This window comes from Aegilops tauschii, chromosome 6 (genome assembly GCF_002575655.3).
Source record: "Aegilops tauschii subsp. strangulata cultivar AL8/78 chromosome 6, Aet v6.0, whole genome shotgun sequence".
Taxonomy (NCBI): domain Eukaryota; kingdom Viridiplantae; phylum Streptophyta; class Magnoliopsida; order Poales; family Poaceae; genus Aegilops; species Aegilops tauschii.
In genome coordinates this window covers 375,986,491-376,005,452 of record NC_053040.3, presented here as the reverse complement: position 1 = coordinate 376,005,452, position 18,962 = coordinate 375,986,491, and the positions used below count along the sequence as shown (strand labels likewise).

At 46.3% G+C, this 18,962-nt stretch overlaps 1 protein-coding gene and 1 pseudogene across 1 annotated transcript; one reads left to right on the top strand and one right to left on the bottom strand.

Annotated features, from left to right (window-relative positions):
* Window positions 1-6,900: 6,900 nt before the first annotated feature.
* LOC109741495 (uncharacterized) lies at window positions 6,901-14,679 on the bottom strand. Its single transcript, XM_020300587.2, has 6 exons — window positions 14,492-14,679; window positions 9,730-9,857; window positions 8,603-9,111; window positions 8,331-8,504; window positions 7,898-8,036; window positions 6,901-7,389 (listed from the first exon to the last, which is right to left on the bottom strand). The coding sequence occupies exons 1-6, from the start codon at window positions 14,564-14,566 to the stop codon at window positions 7,347-7,349; spliced, it is 1,068 nt and encodes a 355-aa protein (XP_020156176.1). The 5' UTR covers window positions 14,567-14,679; the 3' UTR covers window positions 6,901-7,346.
* On the top strand, window positions 9,868-13,163 carry LOC120966534 (cold-regulated 413 inner membrane protein 1, chloroplastic-like; annotated as a pseudogene).
* Window positions 14,680-18,962: the final 4,283 nt, after the last annotated feature.

Here is an 18,962-nt window from a genome sequence, read left to right as displayed (position 1 = left end):
TCCTGTGGATTACTGCCATATGCTTTGTTGCTATGTTGGGGTGCTGTAGCATAGTTGCTTGATGTACTCTTAGTGCTATCTTGCTGTTAATCGCAGAATCGTGCCATTCTTGTTTTGCTTGCCATTTGCAAACCGTGCATCCGTTTCCGGTGATCTTTATATCGATTTCGACCGAAATCATCTCATCTTTCCAGTGGCATACTTGGTTTGCCAAGTTACTGCCTTGTTCATCCTTTTTCTTCCGGAGCACGCATACGCATCGCATATCATATCTCGCATATCATGCATGTTTTGCATCATGTTGCTTGTGCATTTCCCGTGATTGATTGTGGTTCCATTGCTTGTGTTCTTGTTGTGGGTAGAGCCGGGAGACGAGTTCGTGAACGAGGAGCCTGTTGAGTACGCTTACGAGGATCAAGCTTTCGACAACTCTGAGAACCTTGCAGGCATGATGACCATACCCTCGAAATCACTTCTATCTTTGCTTTGCTAGTTGTTCGCTCTATTGCCATGCTGCGCTACCTACCACTTGCTATATCATGCCTCCCATATTGCCATGTCAAGCCTCTAACCATCCTTTCCTAGCAAGCCGTTGTTTGGCTAAGTTACCGCTTTTGCTCAGCCCTTCTTATAGCGTTGCTAGTTGCAGGTGAAGTTGAAGTTGGTTCCATGTTGGAACATGGATATTTTGGAATATCACAATATCTCTTATTTAATTAATGCATCTATATATTTGGTAAAGGGTGGAAGGCTCGGCCTTATGCCTGATGTTTTGTTCCACTCTTGCCGCCCTAGTTTCCGTCATACCGGTATTATGTTCCTTGAGTTTGCGTTCCTTACGCGGTTGGGTGATTTATGGGACCCCCTTGACAGTTCGCCTTGAATAAAACTCCTCCAGCAAGGCCCAACCTTGGTTTTACCATTTGCCACCTAAGCCTTTTTCCCTTGGGTTTTCGCGAGCCCGAGGGTCATCTTTATTTAAACCCCCGGGCCAGTGTTCCTCTGAGTGCTGGTCGAAACTAGAGCCCTTTGCAGCGCCACCTCGGGGAAGCTTGAGGCCTGGTTTTAGTTGTACGGACTGCTCATCCGGTGTGCCCTGAGAACGAGATATGTGCAGCTCCTATCGGGATTTGTCGGCACATTCGGGCGGCTTTGCTGGTCTTGTTTTACCATTATCGAAACGTCTTGTAAACCGGGATTCCGAGACTGATCGGGTCTTCCCGGGAGAAGGTTTATCCTTCGTTGACCGTGAGAGCTTATAATGGGCTAAGTTGGGACACCCCTGCAGGGTATTATCTTTCGAAAGCCGTGCCCGCGGTTATGAGGCAGATGGGAATTTGTTAATGTCCGGTTGTAGAGAACTTGACACTTGACTTAATTAAAATACATCAACCGTGTGTGTAGCCGTGATGGTCTCTTCTCGGCGGAGTCCGGGAAGTGAACACGGTCTGGGTTATGTATGCACGTAAGTAGTTTCAGGATCATTTCTTGATCATTTCTAGCTTCGCGACCATTGCGTTGCTTCTCTTCCCGCTCTCATTTGCGTATGTTAGCCACCATATATGCTTAGTGCTTGCTGCAGCTCCACCTCATTACACCATCTTTTCCTATAAGCTTAAATAGTCTTGATCTCGCGGGTGTGAGATTGTTGAGTCCTTGTGACTCACAGATTCTACCAAAACAGTTGCAGGTGCCGACGATGTCAGTGCAGATGGCGCAACCGAGCTCAAGTGGGAGTTCGACGAGGAACGTGGTCGTTACTATGTTTCGTTTCCTGATGATCAGTAATGGAGCCCAGTTGGGACGATCGGGGATCTAGCATTTGGGGTTATCTTATTTTCATTTGGATTTGACCGTAGTCGGTCTATGTGTGGATTTTGGATGATGTAAGAATTTATTTATGTATTGTGTGAAGTGGCGATTGTAAGCCAACTCTCGTTACCCCATTCTTGTTCATTACATGGGATTGTGTGAAGATGACCCTTCTTGCGACAAAACCACAATGCGGTTATGCCTCTAAGTCGTGCCTCGACACATGGGAGAAATAGCCGCATCGTGGGCGTTACAGTGATTTGATGTACCGAAGGCTGTTCGGAGTCCCGGATGAGATCACGGACATGACGAGGAGTCTCAAAATGGTCGAGACGTAAAGATCAATATATTGGAAGGCTATATTCGGACATCGGAAAGGTTCTGAGTGATTCGGGTATTTTTCGGAGTACCGGGGAGTTACGGGAATTCCCCGCGAGAAGTAATGGGCCTTATTGGGCTTTAGTGGAGAGAGGGGAGATGGGCCAAGAGGTGGCGCGCGCCTCCCCCCTGCCCAAACCGAATTGGACAAGGGGTGGGGGCGCGGCCCCCCTTTCCTTCTCCCTCTCCCTCTCTTTCCTTCTCTCCTACTCCGAATAGGAAAGAGGAGGGAAATCCTATTTGGACTAGGGAGTCCTAGTAGGATTCCCCACACCTTGGCGCGCCCCCTCTAGGGCCGGCCTCCTCTTCCTCCCTCCTTTATATACGTGGGCAGGGAGCACCCCAAAGGCACTCCAAGATTTATCTTAGCCGTGTGCGGTGCCCCCTCCACAGTTACACACCTCGGTTATATCGTCGTAGTGCTTAGGTAAAGCCCTGCGCCGGTAACTTCATCATCACCGTCGCCACGCCGTCGTGCTGACGGAACTCTCCCTCGACCTCAACTGGATCAAGAGTTCATGGGACGTCATCGAGTTGAACGTGTGCTGAACATGGAGGTGCCGTACGTTCAGTACTTGGATTGGTCGGATTGTGAAGACGTACGACTACATCAACCGCGTTGATTAAACGCTTCCGCTTCGGTCTACGAGGGTACGTGGACAACACTCTCCCCTCTCGTTGCTATGCATCACCTAGATGGATCTTGCGTGTGCGTAGGAAATTTTTGAAATTACTGCATTCCCCAACATGTCTATGGTTAGGAAACATAACCATCTTTGATAAATAAGCTAGTCAAGTAGAGGCATACTAGGGACACTCTGTTTGTCTATGTATTCACACATGTACTAAGTTTCCGGTTAATAAAATTCTAGCATGAATAATAAACATTTATCATGATATAAGGAAATGTAAATAACAAATTTATTATTACCTCTAGGGCACATTTCCTTCAACGGCTTCACCATGGAGCAGGTGCAAACATACTTTAGCGCCGATGAAAGTGCATGTAGCCCCTAATTGTGGTTTTGGTAATTAATGACAATCTCTATGGACTAATATTTTCAGCGAGATATATTTGAAGATATTGTTCTTATATGGTGCCTCAAGGATATTGGATGGAATGAAGGATGAAGTCCACATATATGAAGATATTTTTGCTCTAAACTTTGGTCTTAAATGACAATTTCTATGGAGCATCAAGTAATGGAAATATGCCCTAGAGTCAATAATAAAGTGGTTATTATCATATTTTCCGTTCATGATAAATGTTTATTATTCATGCTAGAATTGTATTGGTCGGAAACTTAAAAATATGTGTGAATACACAAACTACATCGTGTCCCTAGTAAGCCTCTACTAGACTAGCTCGTTGATTAAGGATGGTTATGGTTGGATGATGTGATGGACAATCCCAACCGTAAGCTTAACATCAGATCATTTAGTTATTTGCTATAGCTTTATTCATGTCAAGTATCAGTTCCTTCGACCATGAGATCATACTACTCCCGGATACCGGAGGAATACTTTGTGTGCTATCAAACGTCAGTTCGTAATTGGTGATCATAAAGGTGCTCTACAGGTATCTCCGAAGGTATCTGTTGGTTCGCATGGACCGAGACTGGGATTTGTCGCTCTGTGCGACTGAGAGATATCTCTGGGCCCTCTCGGTAATACAACATCATAAGAACCACTACAAAAAAAATACACTTCCGTGATGATACGTTTTTGTCACAGTAGGTCACGTTTTCTGTCATGCATGTACATCCATGACGATTTTATGACAGAATCAAGATAGTCATACATGTGCTGTCGTAGAAGTGTTCCATAACAATACCAAAATTATCATCACGGAAGTGTTCACTTCCATGATGATAAATGACGCGTCATGGAAGTGCTTTCGTCAAGGGTAACCGACACATGGCATCCACCGTAACGGGTCGCCGTTAAGCTAGCAGGCCCGGTTTTGGATCCGATAACCCGTTAACAGCCCGGGCCAATGGGGATTTTCCACGTGTAAAATTCTCATTGGCCGAAGGGAACACGTGTCAGCTCGTCATTGGGTCAGATAGGCGCCTATGATATGTCGACACGTGCGACGGCCCAACACTGGCCCATTTAGCTTACAAAGGCCGGCCCGTTTGAGTTGGTCAAAAGCTAGCGGGCTGGCCCATGAAAAGCCTGTTAACGGTATGTTCGCATATAGCCCATTTACGGCCCGTTAGGGCCTTCCTGAAATCGGCCCAACAGCGTGATGTGGGCCGTCGAATATAACACCAGCCCGTTTCACTTTCGGCCCATGTATGGCCCACGACGTCTTTCGGCCCATATGAGGCCTTTCGTATCTTTGGGCCCTTTAGTGGCCCACGGTGACTCTGGCCCATAATGAACAGTAAATTTCTTTGTACCCATTAACGACCAATGATTCACATGGGCCGTTTCCAGCCCGTGTTAGCTTTCGGCCTACTGACGACCCATACGTTCTTGGACTCCTTTCCGGCCCTCGATTACTTCCGGCCCGTTACTGGCATGTTCCCCTAATGGGCCAAATTCGGCCCGTGGTTAGAATCGGCCGGTTTGTGGCCTGTTAACCCGTTGCGCCGTTTCTAGCCCGTCCTATATTCTGGCCCATTAACGAATCGTTATGCCTATGACAGAATTAAGCCTTTGCTGTCTTCCGGCCTGTTAACGGCCCGTTATCGTGATGGCCCGATACCAATTGCGCCCGTTTACGGCCCATGTGGGCCCATTTGTCCGACGGCCCGAGGCACACTGATTCTACGGCCCTTAGGAGGCCCATGGATCCTACGCCCTGTAGCAGGCTCAAGGTTACCACGGTCCGTATATGGCCCGTGGTTGTTGCGGCCACTAGCAAACAAGGAAAAATAAGACTAGGAAATAAATAGGCCAGAAACTAACGCTAGGCTATTAAGGCGATTGCACAGATTACATCCACCGGGCATCAAAGTTCGCCACCAGTGCAAATATAGGGAACACCCTGCACTATACAAAAATGGCTTGTTGTTTTCTTCAGTCGATGGTTGCACGTTAAGAACAAATTTTGTATCGCAACAAAACAAATTACAACCATAAACAAAAGGAAGGTTGGCATAAAAGTTAACAGTCCAGCAAATAAATGCACCACCAGAAGTTCAGAAGCTCAGTTCATTTGACCTGGCTGTTACGTTTTCATGTTATACTGTCAGATGGAGCACCATAACCTTCGTCTTCATTTCTCCTAGGCTCCTGAAGAACATAGCAAATGTCTGATAGTCTGGTTCAAAACCATGCATATCTTGACGACATCGAACAATGGATGTCCTTGTTTCACAAAGGGTCTCTGTTAGAGAATGGACTTGTGTCTGAAGCGCAGATATAACATTGTTTTGAGCTTGCATATCTTGCTCATGAGGCAGTTTGGACGAGATTGCCTTAACAACCAACCTAGTATTACGCAGGAACGTGCTTTTGGCACTGTTAGTGGACAGGTACTGACCCACTGCAACAAGAGGTGACATTGCGGCTATAGTTGCCTCGTCACCTTCAGAAGGTGGCGGTTCCATCATTTTTTCCATAGCTTGCTGAAAAGTTGAGTTTTTACATTAGTAGTACCAGAACTGAAGATATTAAGAAGGCAGCAAAACCAAACAAAATAGCTTTGATCTATATACAGAACTTATTTTGATGAACCCGTGTAAAATAGTAGTTGTATTTTACTGCAAAGAACATAATAAAACCAGGTTCCAAACATATGACCATGTACCATGGCTAATGTATTGTCTATTTCTTCACATTGTATTGACAGCTAAGGATAAAGAGACAAAGTTTATAATACGGTAAGCATAGTATGACATCATTCATATCACAAAACAACTAGGAACAGACAAATAGGCAATTGTAACGTTGTGTGGGCAAGTCCAGCACTGAACTAGGTTACATATCAAGATCAAAGGAACATCACTCCTCTCTTTTAAACCTTGTAAGGTGCATGATACGCTAAGACAATTGTGTATAAAGTTGAAAAGAGTAATAGACATTGGATGCAAACCGTGCAGTTCAATGCACAAATCAGAGTAAGTAGTAGTTAAATAGGCATGAGGATTAAGGACTTACAACATCGGCTTTGACTGGTGTAGTCATGCCCTTCGTCTTGCTGGTGTGACAGTCCTTGAAGATTTCCACAACAATTGGTTCAGGTACTTTTTGATCCTTGCGGGCTTTACTCTGATAATATGGCACAGCAAAAAAAATGAAACAGCAGCTAATTACAAGAGCCTCGCAGTATGCAATATAGCTATGAGATCCTATCGTCTGTTGGAATTTCACTTTTGTAACAGTTCACATACAAGCAATGTGGTTGTGGAGTATGAGAAATGCGTTTGCCCGGTCACCTCCTATGGAAGCACCCACGTCTATATAGGGGCCCAAAATTAGGTGACCACAACTGTAGATGCTCTTATGCGTTGTTGTTTTATGTGCGTTCGAGTTGGGGGTGGGTTTTGCTTCTCACCGGGATATCCATAATTCTATATTTTTCTCCCGTGCCTCGTGGGGTGGCAGGTCATACAAGAATACAAGTCACGACATTCCAAAGGTGCCGTCCTGCGACCGCCACATTACATGGACAAATCATCAAAGCCAAAACTTTTCTGCTCGAATTTGGCTGACTTCTTCGTCCAACTGTCAAGATTGGAAGCTGCCAAGTGCAGGCGCTGATGAAAGCTGTGCACATGGCACAAATGGCTACCTGAAGAAAGTAGTTTACACATTACAATTTTCATTACACTGGAGAAGTGGATTCAGCTAATATATATCCATAGTGGGTAGTACTGTATTTCACAAATTTGGGCGACACGGTCATGAATACGTCATCTTTACCCACTTGGAACTTAGTTGAATAGGCAGGCAACAATTCCTGCCAATCTGAAGGGGTTGAGCCAATCCTTACCTATCCAGACAAGCATTTACTGCAAATCACAGCAAATCCATATTCATATGTAAGAATACCCTAATACTTGCTTGAAAAAGTACTGGCTGGCATAAAACAGTGGTTGCAGAACTCCATCAGCATGTTCAGTTACATCATAATTTGAGTGCATATTTCAGTTCTTCCCGAAGTGAATGGGATCCTTGGTGAGCCTCTATATGGCTTTTGGCACTCAATTTTCTCGGGGATTTTTCATCGATTGCTGCATGAGGTACCTGAAGAAAAAAAAACTTCAGATTAATGAGAAAACATGGGGCAAAATGGCATGAGCCACTGCGGAGATGAAAACTCAAGTGTACAGGAACTAAAGACAATTGGTTGAGTTGCAGGTGCAAGAAAAACTGTGAAGTACAAGCATGAAAGTTCTTCACTTAATTCAGCTCTTGTTAGTTGGAACCCAATACAATATGTGCTAAGCCAATAGAGCGAGCCACGTGTTTCTCTGCATTATGGAAGGAGAATAACTAAGTGCTACTTCCTCCGTTTCTAAATATAAGCCTTTTTAGAGATTTCAATGCGGACTACATACGGATGTATATAGACATATTTTAGAGTGTAGATTCACTCATTTTGCTCCGTATGTAGTCTGTATTGAAATCTCTAAAGGGGCTTATATTTAGGAACGGAGGGAGTAAAAGAGAATCACAAAGTAAATGTAGACGACCACAAAGTAAATTGCTGCTTTGCAATCTGAGGACTATGGATTGAGAGGTCAAGGGTTACCTGCCAGTGTAAAACCCTGCTGTATACCATGCATTCAGTACGACAGCGAGATCACTGTCTGCTCCTGTGGTGTCTAAATTCAGGTTCATGCCCAAAGTTGTGTTATTCTCCTTTCCAATTCCACCTTCATTTCCTATGTCTAATCAAGAGAAGAGGTGTCTGGTGAGATAAATTAAATATATATGTGCTATGAAACGTATTAGCATGTTATGATCTCAAGTTGATGAACATTCACGAAATTAAATGTCAGCCTTTACATTGAAGAAACATGCACAAAATGTCCTACCAATCTGATATACAGTTGAAAAGCGGAAATTAGGAGTGCTAGAGGAGAAACTAGCTATTGCATTCTTTTAAGACAGAACTTTAAGATATCCACAGAACAAGCACAGTAGTAGAACTACCAACCATTCATACGAGGGAAAATGCTTACTTGGAAAGGAGGCAGCATCTCCAGATATTGTATTTCTCATGAAATTCATGGCACCTTCAGCAGTCATCATTGCAGCCTTAGCAACTTGATCATCGCCAGTAGATACCTTAGTTGGGAGCTGCGTGAAGGCTGCACCAGTAGGATATGTAGTGCTTGCTCCAGGGCAATGATCACCTGCACATCATGTGGTCCATAGCGATAGGAACAGGGTTAAAAGCTCTGTAATAGGCAAAGAAAACAAGGATATAGGGTTAACCAAACTAGGCACTTACAAGTGAATGATATGCTGCAGCCTCCATTAGGTGGCATACCAGAGGAATCACCACTTTGTTGCCCAGTTGAACAGCAGGAGATTGAAACCATGGGAACATTCAAGGAGCAGCATGAGGTTTGAGTGGTTGAAGAGTTTGGATCTGGTGCTGTGGCAATGTAAGCAGGAACTTGCTGCTGTTGGTATGCTGAAGATTGTTCAGGGGTTTGATAATTCCAAAAATTTGTCTGATGTAATTGCTCAAGAACTTTCTGGCTTTGCACCTCAAGTTCATAGTACTTCCTGAGTAATTCATTGTAGTCCTCTATCTGCTGGTTTGAACTATCCTTTCCCTCGGTATTGGTGACATCTGAGAAGCATGTCTTAGATTCAGAGATCTTTGTCTCTTTGCCCAGATCAGTTTCTTGAAGAGGAGCTTGCTTATCGGTATTTCTTTCCTCACAGGGCTGCTGTGGTGTCTCCACTGGACCAATGGGTAAGTTAGTGCAGCTGTCATTTTTCTCTGTTTGCCTTTACAAACAAAGCAATACTTCATCAATTCTAGGACAATAAAACAAGAATTTAAAATTGTGTAAATTATTGACAAATGTGAATGGAAAGGATAAAACAAGTTCAGGTAAAATAAACAGGTAAGCATTAGGCCATTACACCACTTGATACATTTTAAAGCAAAAGGAAAATTTTGAAGTTTGAAGTTCTCACTTAGCTGAAATAGATTCACAGTGAGCATTCAAAGTTTGAACAACAGACTGGAGAATTTAGCAAGGAATCACTAGATATGTAGCCGGAAATAGTACCAGTGAAACTCCAGCGACAGGTTCAACTAGCATTAGTACTAGCTTAAATCCTTAATTCTAACCACACATGTAGAACTGGTTGACGGTTCCATAACATGAATCCCACACTTAACATCTTCCCACTAATAAAAGTCAAGTTCTAAACGAAACATTCAGGAAAGACAGTTAGACAGAGGAACATAGCACCGTCCTTTCTAGTTTCCACAGACTCCAGTTTCAATAAACAAGCTGAGTAACGTATAGAATTGCTATCTTTGCATAGGATAATCACTGTCATACCAGTAAAACAGGACAAGATATTATCTGAAGCCACAAGCATCAGTCTACTTACTCATCTGCCACTTCAGTAGAGACAGGTTCTTCTGCAACAGCAGCGGCAGCGTACGCGGCAGCAGCAGCTACATCTTCTGACTCTTGTTTCTCAGATGGAGCACCTTGGTTGTTCTTGCCATGCATTGCCTACAAGTCACCACAATGAATTAGCACAATGCAAACGAGCAGTCCAACTATTCGCATAAATGTGGGAGAACCCCTGCGTTCTTCCACATCTCTACTATTAAAGGAGGATCGAACGTCGTGATGGTTCGACCTCTCCACCCGCCCGCCTCGTGCGATAGCTATCCCCATCTCGTGCGATCCCCGCAGAAAAAACCCAGCGAACGAATGAGCCGTTTCCATCAACCTCCGCCCCCACGGTCAGGCCACCCGCACAGCATGGCATGCAAAAAGCAACGATCAGGCACACACGTCTCACGCCCCCGTCGGCACCCAACCTCCTTGCTCCTCCCGATCTCATCTATCTCCTGAAAAAATCGCCACAACCGTCCAGCCCGAAGCAGCCGCTCTCCCTCGTATTCCTCGCCGCCGTCCACTCCTAGAGCTTCCTCCTCCACCAAGCGCCCGCCCTCCCATGGTCGTGGCCCATCCTCCACTTTTCCTCACTGTACATCCCCGCACCGACGTACACAAAGCTCACGCAGGCCGCCATTAATCATGCTCACCACCATCCTCGCGCTCAAGCACAGGCCACACATAGATGATGGCGTTGGCCGCGTAGACGAGGTTGGGAGTCCCTCGACCCAACCCTTGCCCTCGCCTGCATTGACGGGCCCACCCGTGACAGGACTGAGACCATGTCCATCTCGCCGTGCCTCGTGATCCCCACTGCGGCGCCCTGCCCCGTGCTGCTGCCGCAGGCGCGCGGCCCGCCGGGAATGCGGGCTTTTCCCCCGCTGTGCGCACCGACGCGCTCAGGTGAGGCTGCTCGCTCTCGCCGGGTTCCCCCGGCGCCCGCCTTCCGTCTACTCACCGTGCCGTCGGGTGATCTCTTTGTGCGTGTATGCAGGGGATACGCCGCTCTGCCGCAGCCGCTGGTCCGGCCGTGCCGGAGCCGGGGGAGCGCCGTCGTGTGCAACGCGTCGGTGTAGCTCAGCCCGCCCACGACGCAGTGGGTCTCCGTCGCGGCCGCCGCGTGAGTGCCTCCCCTCATCTCCTTGGCGATACCTAAAAGTACCTTTTCCGGTGCAATTTGCTCCTACAGAAACGCATGAGCCCTATCCGGGCTCCGAATCTGTTCGTGCTTTTGCTTGCGAGAGCTGTAAATTGCGCAACTGCTGGTGTCAGATTGTAAGATGCATGATCCTGTCATAGATTCTGCAACCTGTCGATGGTTACTCGTTCAGAACTCAGAGGGCATCATACAACAACTGTTAGATGGAGTTGGTTCTTGATCAAACATGAGCTGATATTTTCACAGCAAGTAAAAAAATAAACGCATCATGTCCACAGCTCTAGGAGGTAGGAGCAACATTAACACACTTCACAAGAACTAGATAGACAGTGTACTTGCAGTACCATATGCTGCGATGACGAATGCTGCTAGATATTCAGTCTGTTTACACATGAACATGACACCTTGTGTTCAGCAGCATCACTCTGTATCACAGGAAAGTGCAATGCATGGTTTTTGTATTAAATGTTTGAATGTCATATAACTCGAATGCAGAAATTTACTCAGCGTTTGGACCACTTGGTGACTTGCTTAGCTTGCTGCAGAATTGTAGTGTTACTTTATGCTTCTGATCCATCATAAGTTACTATCGATCGCATTCATGTTACGATACTAACTTGTCAACACCAAGGTGGTAATCTTGCTTCAGATCTTGGATGAGTTACTGGAGCTATTCAGGCCATGACTCCAAATTGTAATTTCTTTCTTGAGGACCGGCAATCTTGAATAACTAAAAGTAGTAATAATTCTTTGAAAACTCAGCTCTTGCTATTTGCCATGTAGTTTCTTCCATTCTGTGACATATTTGGTTTTGTCATAAAATGTTGGACTATTATTTGAGCATTTTATTTATTACTCTTTTGCCTGTTGCAGAGTGCTCTTGCTTGCTAAAGGCACAGGCATACACAAATCTTTCCTCGTGCCATTGTTTGTTCTGCAAGCACCTAGCCCTGTAATCTCATGGATCAAGTACGGTTCTGCCACTTGGCCCAAAAGAATTATTACCTTTTCCTCTTTTCTTGCTATTTCTACTGGATGTTTATTCTTTTTGAGACAGGAATACTTACTTTTGGCGTACTTATCCTATGGTGTCTATTCCAAATTTTAGGAGTGAATATGGGCTGTGGACTGCTTTTCTTGCGCTTGCAGTGCATTTGTTCTTACCCTTTCCAGGTAGAGTAACAACGAAGATCCATACGTCCTGCTTAAAATCAAGTATGATATTTGACAAGAGATGGAACAGATATATGTTACTTATGCACGTGTGTCTGTCTATTGCAGATGAGCTAGAGCTTCCACTGTCAACGATGCTGGCGGTCAGCATTGCTCCTTACCAGGTGATGAATGTGAGGTATGTAACATTCTCACCAGTTTGAAAGACATTGGCTGTACTGCTGCATATGTCTTTGATAATTCAACCACTTGGTCAATTGTCCACTAGATGAAAAGTGTCTAAAAAGAAAGGAAATTAACCTGTAGAAGAACTTTTAAGCTGAGAATTCATCGCCTAGCTTAGCCAGTGCGACGTGAAAAAGGTATAAGAGGATCTAGCTTAATCCATGTGTATGGTAGCAGATCATATACTTTGCTTTTTTTCAATTTTCTAAATTACAGTTTCACCCCTAGCCACATTTGCGGGTAAAACATTGTAGTTTGCGCAAGCAGCAGATCTAGAGAATCTTTTGTAGGGCGTGAGTTACTTGATAGACATCTAATAAAAAGAGGCATTTTCTTTCAGGTTGATACAGAATATACCAGTGCTATTGGGTGCTCTTTGGTACTACAATTGCCTCACCCACTCTACAAAACCTTGAGTGTATACGGTCTTTTGTTCTTCACTATTACATTATTAAGGCTGCTAATTTGTGACATGTACAGATGAAAACACATAATGCGACATAATTGATTCATCTGACGATCCAGTGTTCCCTGCTCTTTTTGTGTGAACTCCAGCTAGAAAATTTAGCTGGGGTATTTTTTTGCCACTTATTATTTGTTACAAAGAGTTGGGTGTTTCTAGACACAAAATATTTTGTTTACTGGTTTGTACCAATGGGTTAGTTCCATCTCAGGTTAAATTAGTCAGTGTTGATAAAAAAATGAAATTTGGCCATAGGTTGATCGATCGTTGATGGTACAGATGTGAAAAGCAACAATTTTATATCCCACTGTGTTGGACCCAAATACCTTCTGGAAAAAAATTATGAAGGGTGGGATACTAGACCGCCATGTAATTTCAGTTATATCTTTATAAAATAGGTGGAATTTTAGGTATGGTCTGGTATCCCCCCCCCCCCCCCCAACCCCCTCCCTAATTTGGTTCTATTTGTTTTTAAGGTACCTATTTATTTTGAGTTTCTCTATGTCAAACACAGAGGTTGAATGTATGGATGTTTTTTTTGACGGGAGGTTGAATGTATGGCTTAGCACTACATGTGGCTTGTTCTGCTCAAGTTATTTCAGATACATGCCTCAGTTAATCCTTTGCAGGATCTTGAGGAGCTCTTCCGTGTTGTAGTGCTTTGAAGGTGAAGCACGTTCCTTGGATTTTGCTCTGTTATTGTTGTAAGAAGTAGTATCTTTGTGCTTTTAGCATTGAGAATATTCAAGGAACTACCTACTACGACATCATTTTCTAGGAAAATTAGGTCATAACAAGAGACGATGAATCCGTTATTTTCCTTGTTGTGGGTAGGGTCGAATTTTGTATGATTTTGATTGACCAAGCTTGCTTGCTGCTTGCTTGTCAGTCAGGCTATGTTGGTGGATTTTAGAGAGAACTTGTCTTCGAACAATACTATCCAGAAGCAGCAAGGGAAAGACAACCATTGCATTACTACACTTAGATAATTTTGACTTGTTAGCTACACCCTTTGGATGGTGCTACTTGTAGAAAATTATAGACAATCAACCCTTCAAAATTTACCGGACACATCATCCTGGAGTACAAGATATTTTTATAACTATGCCTACAGCTCATGATCTCTATGCCTAAATTTATTATTTGGTGGCATTGTGAGGATATTTTCCACGGTGACCAATATCCATTAAGCTATAAGAGATTTGATTGAGAACATGGAGATACATTTTCTCTTACACATAATGATAAGAATGTATGTCGACTATTTTATGGGTCGAGCGCTTTTGGCAGAGGGCTTGTTAGAGCAAAGAGTTGACCGTGTGTTTGTAGTTGACGGGGAGACAACTGGCAAGGTTGGAACACCAACAATGATGATGAATGACGTGCAAATTTATTGTTCCGTGGCAACGCACGGGCACTAAGCTAGTAACAAGTAAAGGGGGAAACTTAATCGAGCTATTTATCTAACCAGAGAGAAATGCACTGAAAACTAAATCTATCATGTACAGTTATGCTGTACTCATACTACTGCACAGCGGCGAAGAAATTCGACAGAGCAACCCATCCGACCCAAACCCCAGCCACCAAACCAACGCGCGGACCTACTCCAGATGCTCCAGCTCGGACCGCGAATAAGCTCCCAAAACCCTAAACCCTAGCGGCGGCGACGGGGTACCAAATCCGGAATGGGCCAGAGGATCAAAGGGGGGCTAGGGCGCGTACCTTGTAGGTGGCGACGGCGTGGTCGAAGGCGTCCACCAGCGCCGAGTCGTCCCACAGCTCGCCGCCCTTCCCCATCTCCTCTCTCGCCAAGTTCTCACGGCTTCCTCCTCCGACCAGCTGCGCCTTCCCCCGAGCGAAGAGGAAATGCGCCTCCGCTCCAGTAAAACCCGCCGCCGTCACAAGTCGACGAACCGTCCATTCCGCCTACGAGGCGCAAGTAGAGCCCATCAAGTCCCGTGGCAAAACGGGCCGGTCGAACGAGCACGCGAAGGCTTCCTGGGCTAGGCCCAACAAAGGCTGGTCGCTCGGGACGCAGTATTCCTACGTTAGTTCAACCGTTGACTGTTTTGTCCCTTAAAAAACCATTGACTGTTTTGGCTTTGTAAAAAAATGATTCTGAAAAATTCGTAAAAAATATATATAAAGATAAAATTTGAATAAAGTTCATTGATTTTGAAAGACGTCCAATTTGAAAAAAAGTTCACACATTTGAAACAAAGTTCATCAAATTTGGAAAAAAATCATCGAATTTGAAAAAAGTTCATCATTTAAAAAATAAAATCATTGAACTTGAATAAAAATTAATCAAAATAAAAAGATTTCATGCACTTTCAAAAAATAGTTCACAAATTCAGAAAAAGTTCATCAAGTTTGAAAAAAAGTTCATCGATTTTGATAAGAAAAAGTTCACGCATTTTCAAAAAAAAGAAAAAAGGAAAAGAAAGAAAAGAAAAGAAGAAACGAATGAAAAGAAGTAACTAAACACATTCGGGCATGTTGCCTGGTTGGCTACCATAGCTAACACTTGAGGAAGAGGTCGTGCGTTCGAGTCGTAACACTCCCGCGCACTTTCTTGTCGTTTAAAAACAGAAAAAGAATGTAGATGGGCCGGCCCGTGGGGAGGGGGTGTGCGCCTGTTTGCAAAGTATACTATAACAGGCGCCTTAAACGCCATATAGGAAATGCCCGGCCGAACTCGAGGCTTGCGGTAGCATGCTACTGATCTATAATCGGGGCTCCGGAGACCCAAGGTTCTAACACTGGGGTGAGCTCCTTCTCCCGCTTCGTCCTAACCAACGGCCAAACACGGCGACGCTCGCAGCTAACACGATCTAGCGAGGATGAACCGGTGGCACAATGGTTACCCAGGTTCGGGCAATCTTGCGGTGTAAAACCCTACTCGCTTGGTTGGGATTGCTCGTGAGTGAGAGAGTACAAGTGTTGGGGCTCTGGTTTCCAATCCACTTCTACAGCGGTGTCCTATCCTCTTTTATAGTGCCTTTGGTCCTCTTCCCCGAAAATTAATAGCAGGAAGGGTTGCCACAACGACCAATTTGAAGGGGGGCAGGAGCGTAGTCTATCCTGACAAAAGGCGGTCTTAGTTGTAAAGCTTCCCTCCATGACGCGCTGGTGGGGAAGGGTTGCCACAACAGCAAATTTGAAGGGGGGCGGGAGCGTAGTCTATCCTGACAAAAGGCGGTCTTAGTCTGCAAAGCTTCCCTCCATGACGCGCTGGTGGGCTCGGGGATGACCTCTTGCCCCGCGTGTCCGTCATCTTGGTCTTCTTGCACCAAACGGGCAACATTTGGGGGGTTTCTTTGGGAACTAGACCGCTGCCTTGCTTCCTTAGCACGAAAGTGGGAAATCCTCCTCATCTGCGCCTGCTGGCGTGGGCTCTGCCGTCGTTCGTCGTTGCACGCGTCACCCATGTGGTGGCACGGGCCCGCGCGGCCGGGCTGAACTGCTCCTGACCTGCTCGCCTCAGGGAGGTGCCTCGGGGGCAGCCTCACGAGGCTCTTGGTAATGCCGCGGGATCTTGGTAACTCGCCAGCTCTCCAGATGGGGGGGGGTAGTGAGGCGAAGGCTTCACGAAGAGGCTGGCTCGTGACGCCCGCTAGTGGGCCGCTAAGTTGGGCTTTCACCATGCGCCGCGCCCTGGACCAAAGGCAGATGGGCCTGGATACCCTGGGGTCCATGGTCCCGACAGTAGCCCCCGGCCCTGCGGCGCGCATGCTTCCACCAAGAGGGGGCAAAACGGCGCGGGCCCCAACCGCCAAAGGGCCAGGCGTGGCGCGTGGCGCACGAAGGAACATGGAATGCCCCTCTTCTCCCATGATGCCTCGGCAACCGCCCGTGCTGACATAAAGCTTGCCTGCGCAAGGCGCGAGGCCATCATTGCTTCTCCTACGCGCATCCGGCTTGCACTTGTTGAAAGCGAAGGGCGCAGGCCACGCCTTCCTTGCGAGCTATATATAAGGTCGAGGGGGAAGGTTTCCCGGTCCATCTTCTTCCTCCGGGTCTTTCCTCCTGCTTCTTGATCCAAGTACTCCCGACAGCGATGGCGAGGGGAAGGGGCCGCGCTCGCGCATCTGCGCGTCACCCAGGGTGCCGCCCTGGGGGCGCGGGCGTTCTTCGGCGTCCGTCGATGTTGGACCCAGCGGCTACGGATGGGCGCCGTCCGCGGTCGTGGGAGCGGGGGGCGAGCCGCCCGCGGCCGAGGTGGCCGAGGCGGCCGAGGAGGCGCAGCAGCCATGCTTCCCCAGGTGGGGAGCCATTCATCTGAGGCGGCCCGCGAGTTCCTTGTGGACATGCACCATCGTCCATGCTCCTGGGCCCGGCTCCCCTATTCCTTTGCGGAGGCAATGGCGGACTGAGCGCCGGTGGGCCTGTGGGTGCACACGGACGGCTGCCGCAATGGTCCCTCCTAGGTGGCGACGGAGTTCACCCCCACCGGCTTCATGTTCCTGAGGCAGGGTGGAAGTCGTTCGCCCTCGCCCGCGGCCTGAAGCGAGGCCACGTCCTCCTGTTCAAGTACGACGGAGCCGCTACGCTCTTCGTGAAGATCTTCTGGGTCACTGGCAGCCGCCTAGATTGTTGCATGGAGAACAACGATGGCAGCAGCTCCTGCGGAGACGACGGTAGCGGCAGTGGCGACTCCTTCCTTGGAGGGAGTGGGAGCGACGACGACTCCCCCGCGTCAAGATCGAGGAGGAGACTCCGACTAGGCGCGGTCGGCGCCCACGCTGGAGCCCTGAGGACGGCCGCTCTCCGCCTTAGGGTTTCTCTTTATTTAGCTCCTTTTCCTGCACCAGGTTGAAGCAAGCCCACTGGGAGGGGTGTGTAAGAACAATGACTCTCGTGTTTTTAATTTAATGCGTTCATGGCACAAGATGTATGCCCCCTCCTGTGGTTCCCCTGCAAGGGAAAGGGACAGAGGATCAAAGGGGGGCGAGGGCGGGGGCGCGTACCTTGTAGGTGGCGATGGCGTGGTCGAAGGCGTCCACCAGTGCCGAGTCGTCCCACATCTCGCCGCCCTTCCCCATCTCCTCTCTCGCCAACTTCTCACGGCTTCCTCCTCCGACCTGTTGCGCCTTACCACTAGCGAAGAGGACGAAAAGGAAAAGGCGCCTCCGCTCTAGTAAAATCCGCCGCCGTCACAAGTCGACGAACCGTCCATTCCGCCTAGGAGGCGCAAGTATTTTTTTTTTGAGCAAAAGGAGGCGCAAGTAGAGCCCATCAAGTGTCGTAGCGAAATGGGTCGGTCCAACGGGAGGTCTCTATATTGCGGCGCTCACGCGAAGGCTTCTTGGGCCTGGACCAACAAAGGCTGGTCGCTCGTCAGCTCAACCATTGACTGTTTTGCCTTTGTAAAAAATGAAGCGGTCGTAAATTTTTTTAAAAAAATTGAAGCTAAAAAGTTCAAAAAAAAGTATATAAAAACTTAAATTTGAACAAAATTCACAGATTTGGAAAAAGTTCATTGATTTTGTAAAAAGTTCATCAATTTTAAAAAAAAATCATTGATTTGAAAAAAATTTATCATTTTTGAAAAATAAATCATCAAATTTAAATTAAAATTTAACAAATTAAAAATGTTCATGGTTTTAAAAAAACCAAAATTTGAAAAAAAAATCGATTTGAAAAGTTCATCAATTTTGATAAGAACAAGTTCACGCATTTAAAAAAAGAAAAAGAAAGAAAAAAAAGAAGAAGAAAGAATGAAAAGAAGTAACTAAACACATTTGGATGCGTTGCCTTGTTGGCTACTGTAGCTAGCACTTGAGACAGAGGTGTGTTCGAGTTGTAACACTCGTGCGTGCTTTCTTGGTGGTTAAAAATAGAAAAAGAATGTAGATGGGCTGGACCGGCGGGGAGGGGGTGTGCGTCCGTTTGCAAACTATACTATAACAGGCGCCTTAAACGCCATATAGGAAATGCCCGGTCGAACTCGAGCCTTAAGGTAATGCTACTTCTTGAGTTTGCGTTGGTTTTTTTCCTTAAAGAGGAAAGGGTGATGCAGTAAAGTAGAGATAAGTATTTCCCTCAGTTAAGAACCAATGTATCAATCTAGTAGAAGAAGAACGCATAAATCACCAATACCTGCACAAACAATCAAACACTTGCACCCAACGCGATAAAGGGGTTGTCAATCCCTTCACGGTCACTTGCAAAGGTGAGATCTGATAGAGAT

Excerpts from the sequence above, each read along its gene's own strand:
- LOC109741495 (XM_020300587.2), bottom strand. The coding sequence starts at position 14,566 with ATGGGGAAGGGCGGCGAGCTGTGGGACGACTCGGCGCTGGTGGACGCC. Across the intron at positions 9,858-14,491 it reads ACGCCGTCGCCACCTACAAG|GCAATGCATGGCAAGAACAA; the intron begins GTACGCGCCCTA and ends GGTGACTTGTAG. Across the intron at positions 8,505-8,602 it reads CTGCAGCATATCATTCACTT|GTGATCATTGCCCTGGAGCA; the intron begins GTAAGTGCCTAG and ends CATGATGTGCAG.